The sequence below is a fragment of the Elephantulus edwardii genome, unplaced genomic scaffold (genome assembly GCF_000299155.1).
Source record: "Elephantulus edwardii isolate Elephantulus edwardi_28Jun2011 unplaced genomic scaffold, EleEdw1.0 scaffold00348, whole genome shotgun sequence".
Lineage (NCBI taxonomy): Eukaryota > Metazoa > Chordata > Mammalia > Macroscelidea > Macroscelididae > Elephantulus > Elephantulus edwardii.
Genome location: NW_006400098.1, coordinates 892,387 through 903,079, shown reverse-complemented (window position 1 = coordinate 903,079; position 10,693 = coordinate 892,387). Strand labels below are relative to the sequence as shown.

The 10,693-nt window shown below is 51.8% G+C and overlaps 1 protein-coding gene across 1 annotated transcript; it reads right to left on the bottom strand.

Annotated features, from left to right (window-relative positions):
• Nucleotides 1-3,852: 3,852 nt before the first annotated feature.
• Nucleotides 3,853-7,971, bottom strand: SBK3 (SH3 domain binding kinase family, member 3). The gene is made up of 4 exons (XM_006901822.1): nucleotides 7,927-7,971; nucleotides 7,295-7,445; nucleotides 6,436-6,638; nucleotides 3,853-4,533 (listed from the first exon to the last, which is right to left on the bottom strand). Exons 1-4 carry the CDS (start codon nucleotides 7,969-7,971, stop codon nucleotides 3,853-3,855), a joined length of 1,080 nt encoding a protein of 359 aa, XP_006901884.1.
• Between the last annotated feature and the right edge of the window lie 2,722 nt (nucleotides 7,972-10,693).

Here is a 10,693-nt window from a genome sequence, read left to right as displayed (position 1 = left end):
CGGTGGGAGGGGTGCGGGGGGATTGTATATCAGGGAGGGAGTCTTTCTTTTACTTTTTTTTTTCTTTTACTTTTCAAAGAGGAGCAAACTGGGTGGGGGCTGGGCAGGGAAAGAAGTACAGCAATGAATGAATGGAAATCCAAAATCTCTGTAAATGTTCATTAAAATTGTAAAAATTACAAAAAAAAAAGAAAAAGAAATGGACATGTTATGGAGAGTTAAGACTATTTTACTCATATTTCACTCATTTTCCCCACTAACATATTTTTGAATCTAGGATCCCACCTTTATGGACTTGATTTTTTTTTAAAATTGAGATAAAAGTCACATAACATAAAATGATCTTTTTAAAAGTGTATGGGAAGTTGGAAATAGAAATACCGTTTGACCCATCAGTTCCACTGCTAGGAATATACCCTAAAGAAATCAGGAGCTCTGGTGGCCTAGTGGCAAGAAGCTGCACTGCAATCCCAGAAGTTCGCAGTTTGAAACCACCAGATGCTCTGATGGAAAAGGAGGGACAATCTCCTCCTGTATCATTCAGATCCGATTTGATGGTACACACACAGAGAATAATATTTTTTTTAAAAAAAGAAATCAGAGCTGCCACCCAAACAGACATATGCACATGCATTATTCACAACAACATGGAGATGGCAGCAACTCAAGTGCCCATTAACAATGAAGGGATAGAAAAACTATGGTGTATTCACACAATGGAATATTATATAGCACTGAAAAGCAAGTAACTCATAAAATCTTACACAACATGGGTGATTCTGGAGGACATTATGCTGAGTGAAATATCTCAGTCACAAAAGGACAAATACTGCATAACACCACTGTCACAAAAACAGGACTCACATGGGGGTTCTGCAGAAACAAAGAAAAGAGGGGATAAATAATTAACACTGCACTGGAACAGATGAAGGAAAGAACTGTTTAAAATGAATATATGGTGTTCGCTTTGGCAGCACATATACTAATAGAAATATATGATTAGGTAGTTATTTGTATGACAACAGTCTAGAATATGAGGTGCACAGCAAAGTGTATGAAGAGGAAGGGAGGAAATTTTGCAACAAGGAATGAGGGGGTTTTTTGGTGTCCAAATGTTTAAATAATAATTTCTTAATCTATCAGTCACACAGCATAAAATTCACTATCTCAATATGTACAATTGCATTTTTGTAATATTGACAAAACATACAATCATCACTGCTATTTAATTTCAGGAGATTCTTACTACAAAAAAACCCCACTCATTCCCATTAACAATGATTTTCTATTCTCCTAGCCTCTGTCAATCACTAACATACTTTCTGTCTGCATGGATTTGTCAATTCTAGAGATTTCATATTCACAGAGTATAGGCATTCTGTGACCTTTTGTAAGTTAACATGACATTTTTCAAAGTTTATTCATGTTTCTGGAATGAATCAGCACTTCATCCCTTTTTATAACCAAATAATATTCCGTTGCTTTTATATGCCATATTTTATAGCCTTTATTGCATTTAGTACACAGCAAAACATATACAAACACAGCGGTTTCTCCGTATGAACAGTCACGTTTGCTGGTCTTTGAGCTGTGCTTTCATTCTCTCTCCCCTCTGAGCTGTTCCACCTCCCTGCATACAAACTAGCTGCCCCTTAAAGTTCCCATCTTGTTTTCAAGGCTGCTGTTGTCAGTCAATTCACTTTGATCCCATGTGTTACTTGTTGTTAAGTGCTGTCTAGCTGTAGACGACTCACAGCGACCCTATGAACAAAAGACCTGAGCACTTGTATAACTATCATCGTTTCTCCAAGTGTATAGTTTCCAGAGGCAAGCTATTACAGAAGTGGATGCCACTCCTGCTTCCAGGCTTGTTTTTATCGGGGAGTTCCACCAAACACTGTCCACCGTGGGTGACCATTCTCACATTTGACACATCAATGTCACAGTGTTCAGCATCACAGCAACCACGAGTTACCTCTGTACAGCAAGTGGACAGTCCAGTGCTATACCACCTAGAAGAATGTTTGATCAAATACAATTAAAACCAGGCCTGAGGACTGCAGATTAAAATCATCCACTTTTGGTTTGGTAGCATCACTTTCTATCCACTAGGCCAACAGAGCTCTCTTCCTGTTGTTGCTGTTATTGTTTTTGTTGTTGTTGTTGTTAAGTGCCATGTAGAGAGATGGCAAAAGTGCTTTAGGCACCAAGCGGACATCCCTCATTGCCTAAGTTACTGAGTTACTGTGTGTGGCATTTTAAGGAGACTTCAGGGAGTTTTAGTTTAAGATTCAGAGGTCCTCTCAGGCCACAGTTCATCTGTCACAAATTCATCTGTGACTCCAGAGAATCTGGAATGGATTCCTGTGAAGATTTCCAACTTTCTGATGATCGACACGTGTGTGTGGGCCCGTGGTCTGTACCCCTGCCAGGTGTCGGGACACGGAATGAGATAGGATCAAGCCTCCCGGAGGCACGGACATTCCCACCAAGCTCACCCTCTTTGTTTGGCATCGCTAGGCTCTGGTTCACAGCGGGTATCCACGTCCATGTAGGAAGGTCAGCGCGAAGAAGTCTATCATGGAGGAAGTAAACCCACAACGCCCCTCAGAAGTGAGGATGGTGGGAGCTTGTTTCACGTGCTTCTAGCACGTTCCCGGGGCCCGTCTGTCCCTGGAGAAGGGACATGCTTGGTCAGGCAGAGGGTCAGGGATGAAGGAGGAAGGCCTGGATGAGAGGCGTGTACACGGTGGCGTGAGGATGGTTACGATGGCTGTGCGCTGGGCTGAGTCTCGCTCTGCTCTCCACGGCGACGCTAACAGCTGGGAACCGAGTTGATGACACCGAAGAACACAGCCCTCCAAGCCTGGGCCCCTGGAGCCACACGGGTCAGCAGGACACAGGGCGCTGGGACAAGAACAAACCTTAGGCTTAAGACAGAGGGAACATGAGTCTCTCTGGGGAAGATTCTGGAGATGAGGGCCATCCCAGTCAGCCTGCGAGGGGTGAACGGTGGGAGAGAGAGCCGGGTCTCACTCAGGAGTACAGTGGTCTGGGTAGGCGCTGCGCTGCTGGCCATTGTGAGGTGGTTTCTGCCCACAGCAACCCTGATCTCCCGGGCTGTGTGTTTGTGGGAGAACCTCTCTGGATCTTAAATATCAAATGTCCAGTGGGACAGCCACCAGAGCCAACGCCCTCGCGTCCACGCTGACCCGGGTGACCCTGTGAGACACAACACAGGGGCTCGTCGCATTTCCAAGCCCCAGGCCCTTCAGGAAGCAGCTGCCCCCTGCTTTTCCTCGGAACAGCTGCTGACCTCTGACCGCTGGCCTCTACGTGCAGAAGTCAGGCTGGCTGGAAAGTGTGCATGTAACTGAGGTCCAAAAAAGATGCGTGAGCGCCCTGTGTCCTGCAGGAAGGAGGACGGCGGGATGCACATGGGCGGAGAGGTGTCGGATCCTTCAAGTTTGGCCTTTCGACCCTGGCCTGGGCCTTGGGGCTGAGGAGTGGCCCAAACAGAATGCATGACAACCTTCCACGTCCCCCCAACCCCCGCCTCGATCTGAGACGCAGCTCTGGGGGAAAGCTTTCTCTTTCCAAAGATCCACTCAGGACGGAGCGAAGAGGAAGCAGCTCGGAGGAAGGATGGACTTGAACGGCGGGTCTGAGGGAGGAGGAGTGAGATGCCCAGGCTCCTGGGTCCTGGGCTCCAGAAGGAGAATTATGCACCAGCGTCCAGCACCTAGGAGGGTGAGGTCCGATGGGCCCCCTCGCAGCAGCTGTTTCTCTTCTCCAGGTGGCCATGGACGTGGGGCGGGGCCACCTGCCTGGTCACCTGGCTCGGCCCCCTTCTCATGGTGCTTCTCCTTCTGTCTCCTCCCTCCCGCCGCTTCCACTGCCCTCTTCATCTGTCCACTCCTCCAAGCTCGAGCCTCCCTCTTCCTCATCCCCTTCCTCACTGGACAGTGGCCCCAGGGCCCCAGGCTCCTCTCTGTTCCCCTCCAGCCCCCAGTTGTCCCCCAGGAAGTCTAAGACAGCCAGCGGGGGGCTCCTTGTCTCGGGGTCCAGGTCCAGGAGTCCTTGCAGCAACAGCAGAGCCGGGGGCGCAAACTGGTCCCAGGGCGGTGGAGGCCGAGGCGGCTGGGGCCTGGTGGTCACCCAGCCAGCGAAGGCCTCAAACTCAGGGTCGGGAGCCAACGCTACATCCCACGGGAAGCCGGCCGTGGCCGCACAGAAGAGCAGCACCCCCAGCCCCCAGGAGTCCAGAGACGGCCGCAGGGGCAGGGTGTCGGGGGGCAGGAGAAGGCAGAGCTCGGGAGGCGCCGAGGGCAGCGGGCCTGGCGGGGCAGGGGCTGGGCTGCCCTCCGGCCGGGTCAGACCCAAGTCGCCCAGGGCCACGCGGCTGCACAGGGGATCAAAGACCAGCACATTGTCTGGCTTGACATCTGCGTGGACAAGGCCCCGGCCGTGGAGGAAGTCCAGGGCTGCGGCCAGCTGGGCTACCACCCGCTTCACCAGCAGTTCTGGGAGGCCCTGGAGGCAGAGAGAAGGGGAAGGTCAGGGGCCTCCAGATGCCTTCAATGGGCATCATGACCTCCTTTGGGGCCCTGGTGGTGTAGGTGGTTGGGTGTTGAGCTGTTAATGGAAAGGTTGGCAGTTCAAAGGCATCAGCCACTGCTCCGAGGGAGAGAGAGGAGACACTATCCTCCGACCAGGATGTCTAGTCTGTGATCTCAATGGAGGGCCTCCATGAGGCCAGCAACTCAATGCCAGGGAAGGGTTAAAGACGTTCTGGACTTTCAGGCCCAGTGGCTGTGGCTTCTGGAGCTCAAGAAGCCAGAACTCTATATCCGTAGCTACCATTATAAACCCCAAGACTTTACCGTCATCCAAAGTGGCAACCTGTGGTCATTTCTATACGGTCAGAGGCCAACCTGCAGATGCCTGCCCAGCCGGCCTCCACGAGATTCCTTCTACTTCCTTCAACACGCTCCTAATCTGAACATTCAAACCACTTCTCATATCTTCTGTTTCCTCATAAGTAACAGGCCAGACCTTCTCCAGTGGGCCCACACTTAACCCCATTCGTAACCTTGGTCTGAGTCTCATTCGTATTTAGGTCCTGTCTCTAACTCCACCCTGTTCCGAAGTCTCCTTGCTTTAGGAGATGGTCAGTCATCAGCTGATTGATTGACCTATCCATCTACTATGGAGCCAGCCAGCCACCTGACAGGCTTCTCACCAATACAAGCAGTATTCATTTGATCAATAGTCAGCGATCCATTGACTGACACAATTGTTTAGTGTCTAGTACCCACCCATTCATTGTTCCCGATTTCCCCAACCCATCCATTCTTGTCTTCACACTCATTTATTCACCCTCCTATTTAGCCACCATCCTCCACTCAGCGTTCTTTCCTTTCACTCATCTTGCCTTCCATCTGTTCTTCCCTCTATCATCCTCTCATCCGTCCTTCCATTCCATCTTCACTCATCCATCCATCTTTCCACCCACTTTTTCATTCTACCTTCCATCCACCCACACATCCACCATCTATCCACCCATCCAACCACCCATTCATCCTTCTACCCATCCACCCATCCTTCATCCATCCATCCATCCATCCATCCATCCATCCATCCATCCATCCCACCCCCTATTCATCCTTGTTTCTATCGATCTATCCTCCTTTCACTCATAAGTCCATAAATCCTTCCATACCTCACTTCTTCCTTCAACCCATTCATCCATCCACTCATCATTCTTTGCACCCACCCTGCCTTCCATTTAACCCCTAATTCTATCTCAAATCCAAAATCCATCCTTAAAGATGGCACACCTCATCTTCAAACCCACCTCCAACTAGAATCTCAGCAATTCACTCCTGACTGTCTCCAACTCATTCATTTTCTGTCTGCAACCATTTCTATCTTCTGCTACATCTTCATTCCAAATTCTTCTTTATCTATTATCCACTTATACTCAACTCCAAACACACCTCATCCAACTCCATCTCCACTTCCAGGGTCAACGAAAACCCCTACTCTGTCTGCATTCCCAATCCCAATCCCACTCTCATTCCTTCGTTAGACTTAATCCATCCTCAACCTCAAAGACTTCCTTCCTGTCCTGCAATGGGATTTGTGTTGGGTCAAGGGGATGGATTAGAAGCATAGAATTAAATTCTTTAAAATTAGAAATTAGAACAATAGAGGACTCAGCAGATTGGGCATGGGTCAGAACTGGAGACAGAAATTTTGGGATTGGAAGAAAACGTGAACCAATGAATTAAAAAAAAATAAATGTACTTTAAAAGAAGAATTTGGGGATTGCTAATTTTTGTCCCCACTCCCACTCCCTTTGGGATAAAATTTTTTGGGACAAAGTTGAAACTGGAATTACCAGCTTCACCCTTCGTCTCCCACCTGGCTTACCCTCTCCTGAAGCATTCCGCTCAGGTCTCCACACGGTGCATACTCCTGGGCAAAGGCAAAATACCGGGAGGTCTGCAGGGGGTTCTCCAGGGTCTGGAGCAGGCCCGGGTGTGAAGAGACACAGCGGCCCACGCAGAATTCCCTCAGGAACGTGGTTCTCAACACGGAGTCCCGACGCAGGAGCTTCAGAGCCACCACAGGACCTGCCAAGGAGCCACAGTGAGCAGCACTGTCTGGACACTGGTCACCGGCATCTTCAACCTGAGTCCTGGGTTTCTCATGTGTGAGAGAGAGCAGGACACAGGGTTAGGACGAAGGGACCAGCTTGGAGTTGGGGGATGTGGCTTGGAGCTCCATGGCTTCTCCGTGGTCCCCCTTTCTCCACCTGTGAACTAGGAGCTGGGGAAACTCTCCCTTCTGTGTGGCTTTGCCCAGCAGCTCTGTCCCCTCTGAGGTCCAGGTCTTGCTGAGTTCTCAGGGAGTCCCCCCCATCCCATCCTGTGGGTTCCAGACTCCACAGCTGAGTGTGTTTATGTGCCCCCCCATCCTGTCTCCCCTTCCCCTCCCGTCTATCTGTCTGTCCCTTCCCCAGCTCTGTGGTCTTAGCTTGCTCTTCACATCTCTGTATGTAATGAGACATGGTGACTTGAGTCCCAACTCAAACTCTGCTCCTGCCTGGCTGTGTGACTTCACTCAGGCCAGTTCCTGGCCTTCCCCAGATGGACTCCCTTTCTCAGAAGACCCTCAAACCCTTTAACTTTCCATTGAGGAGAATCCCCAGGTATGACTCCCATCTCGGTGGTTTGAGAACCGCTATCACGGGGACCCTGGGAGTCTACCCTTGGGTGGCCCAACTCACCCCCTTGGCGAGGCCGGGCGAGGAGCACGCGGCCGTAGGAGCCGGAGCCCAGCTTGCGGATGAGGCAGAACTGGACGCGGAGACTCCTCAGCGGGGTCACCCTGGCCGCCGTCAGCTCCACCAGCCGCTGGAGGGTGGTGGCTGTGTCCTCCTGTGGATGGGGATACAGGCAAGGAGGGGTGAATCTGAGGCCTTGTGAGAGCAGGGAGAGGGGGAGCAAGGGGAGGGGGTCCAGCTCAGTGCTGATGTAGGGGAACAGGGGTCATTGTCTGGAGAGGCGATGAGTCACAGTGACTCACCCGGCCTCAAGGACACCTGTTTCCGTGTCCTGGCGAGGCTAAGGGTGATTGTCTCTGAGAATCTCCTGCTCCCATCTTTGGGCGCCAATCAGAGCCCCCAACCTTCACTGAGACAATGCCTTTGCTCTCACAACCCTCCAGGCGTGCTGCCCTCCTGTGTCCCCCTACTTCTGCCTCTCGTTCTCTTTCTGGTTGCCTTTCTCTGGGGCTCTCTGCTTTGCTCCATCCTTCAGGATCTGCAGAATGGCGTCTCCCCTGTCTCCCCTCCGTCTCCCCATCTATGGGGCTCCCTCTCTGTTCCTCTCTCTTCTTCTCATGTCCTCTGTCTCTCACCTGTGCATCCCCATCCTCGGGGGGCTCGGGGTCCCTGAGCTCCATCGAGGTCGCCTGGACGCCCTTTGCTAGGGTACCCTTAAAAAGCAAGCAGCCTGACCCTGGGGCCCTCACTCGGAGAACCAAGGCCTAGGAGTCCCAGGGGAAGTCCGCCTCGGTCTCACTCTGGGCTCTCAAAGTCAGCCCAGCGCAACCCTCTCCAGACTCCTCTCTCTGCACCCGACTCTTCTATCTGTCACTTCTGTCACCTCTGTGTCTCTACGTGTTTATTTCTTTCACTCCCTCTCACCCTCCCTCCCCTTTGCTCTAATCTCTGTCTGTGTTTTGGTCTTTCTTTTCTGTCTCTGGCCCCTCTCTCTCCGGGTCTCTGTCCCCCCTATTTCTGGGTCTCTGCCCCCTCTATCTCTGAATCTTTGTACCCTCTCTATCTCTGGATCTCTGTACCCTCTGTCTCTGGGTCTCTGTCCCCTTCTCTCTAGATCTCTGGTCCTCTATTTCCGGGTCTCCGTCTCCCTCTCTCTGGGTCTCTGTCCCCCTCTCTCTGGGTCTCTGTCCCCTCTTCCTGTTTGTCTCTGCCCCCCCCTCTGAGTCTCTGACCCCTCTCTCTCTGGGTCTCTGCACACCCCCCCCCACCCCGGTCTCTGTCCCTTTCTCTCTGGATCTCTGTCCTCTTCTCTCTCTGGGTCTCTGTCCCCCACCTTCTGGGTGTCTGTCCCCCTCTCTCTCTGGGTCTCTGTGTCCCCCTATTTCTGGGTCTCTGTGCCCCCTTATTTCTGGGTCTCCATCCCCCCTTCTTTCTATGTCTCTGTCCCCCTCTCTCTCTGGATCTCTGTCCCCTTCTCTCTCTGGGTCTCTGTCTCCCTCTCTCTGTGAGTCTGTCACTCACTCCTTGGTCCCTGTGTCTGTCCTTGTCTGTTTTTCTTTCTCTCCCTCAATCTCTGTCCTCACCCCAGCCTCACTGTCTCCGCCTAGCCCAGCTCTAGCTCTGAATCTTGGGGAGTCCTCCCTGTCTTGTTCTGACGGTTCCAGGCTTCACACCGCCTGGTCATTGAGTGAATCTATGAGGCCCCCTAGGCTGGCTGCTTCCTGTCCCCTGTCCCCTGTGCTCTGTCTGTCTGTCCCCTCCAGCTCTGTGGCCCTGTCAGCTTGCTCTTGTGTCTGTGTCCCTCCTCCTTCTTTGTTCTTCACCGTCTCCGAAGCCTTTGTCACGCCCTTTCTCTGGGTGTGTGACAGCTCAGACACAGAGACACCCTGCCCCCCACCCGCCTCACCTCCCCGCCCTGGCCCCCCCTCCCCCTTCCAAACTTAGACCAGCGTAGACTCCGGGCTCGGGGCCCAGGACAGTGGGGACAAAACGTATTGTGAACCCCCAGGGGACAGGCCACAGGGAAGTGGAGAAGGTGGGCAGACCCTCACACCCCTCACTGCCTCAGAGAGACCAGAGTCCATCCAGGCAATGGTCTTTCTCCTGAGCTGAGAGCCCCAGAATCAGGGTGACCTCCCCCAAAGCCTCCTCCCTCAGACCCAGACTCCTCTTCCCTTAGATCCAGGAGTCCTGATACCCAGTTATTCCTTCTCAGACTCACGAGTCCTGAACCCAGCTTTCTTCCCTCAGACCAGGATCCTGACCCCTTAGACCCAGCAGTCCTGAATCCTAGGCCCTCCTCCGTCAGACCCTGAAGTCCTGACCCCCAATCCCTCCTAACTCAGATCAGGAATCCTGAGTCCCCAGCTCCTCTTCCCTCAGACCGAGGAGTCATGACGCCCCAGGCCCTCCTCACTCAGACCCAGAAGTCCTAACCTTCAACCTCCTCCTTCATGCCCAGGCTTCCTGACCCCAGCCTCCTTCCTCAGATCAGGAGCTAAGACAGCAGAGGGACCCCATGAGGTAGGCGTTTGCATCTTCTCAGCACCTGCCAGGAACCCCTGCAGGGATTTTACAGGGATCAGCCAACCAAAGAGCCACAGTTTATCCCCAGTTTATGGAGCAGGAAACTGAGGTTCCGAGGGGCACGTGACCTTGCACACGGCTGGCCCAGGAGGTGACCACGGAGCCAGGGCCAGCTGTGAGTCACTCCTGACGCCTGTTCCCGGGCTCCCACTACTACTACAACCGCTGCTATTAATAAAAAGCGGCGACGGCAGCTTCAGCAGGATGCTAACCTGTCCAGAGAGGCAGCCGTCCCGGGGCTGGGCGGAGCCGGGGGACAGGCCACGGCCACGGCTTCGCGACTATTTTGAGGTCTGGTTATGAAAGGAGAGGAACTCACCAAAGTAGGAGGAACCAGGCTGCACTAGAAAGGGCTCTGCTGGCCACCTGGCCACACTCGCTACTATTTGTAATCTTCTCAAATTTAGGTTACAACGTAACAAAAGCATTTACTGTGCACAGAATAGACAGAACAAGGCTGCCAGATTGGCTCTTCCTTCCAGTTGAAGCAGGAGGTGTTTTAAATCAAGTTACAATGTATTGAAATGTCTTGCCTGTGAATGAAGTGTAGGCTTAAGTGGTAACATTTTGCCACATCTGCTTTCTCTTTGTGTCCTTTCCTTGTTATTAGTTCATTTGAGGGCACTAATTTACTTTTAAAACACTAGAAGTAAATGACAACATATTGAAATCCTTTGCAGTGAATTATTCACCTTCCTCCCACTTTCCTGAGTTAAATTCATTAAATGCTAACATGTTGCCACATTTATTTCTTCTCCTTGGGGCTTTTGTTTGTTTATTTGTTTTGTGCTTGTTTAGTTTCGTTAGGCACCAAAT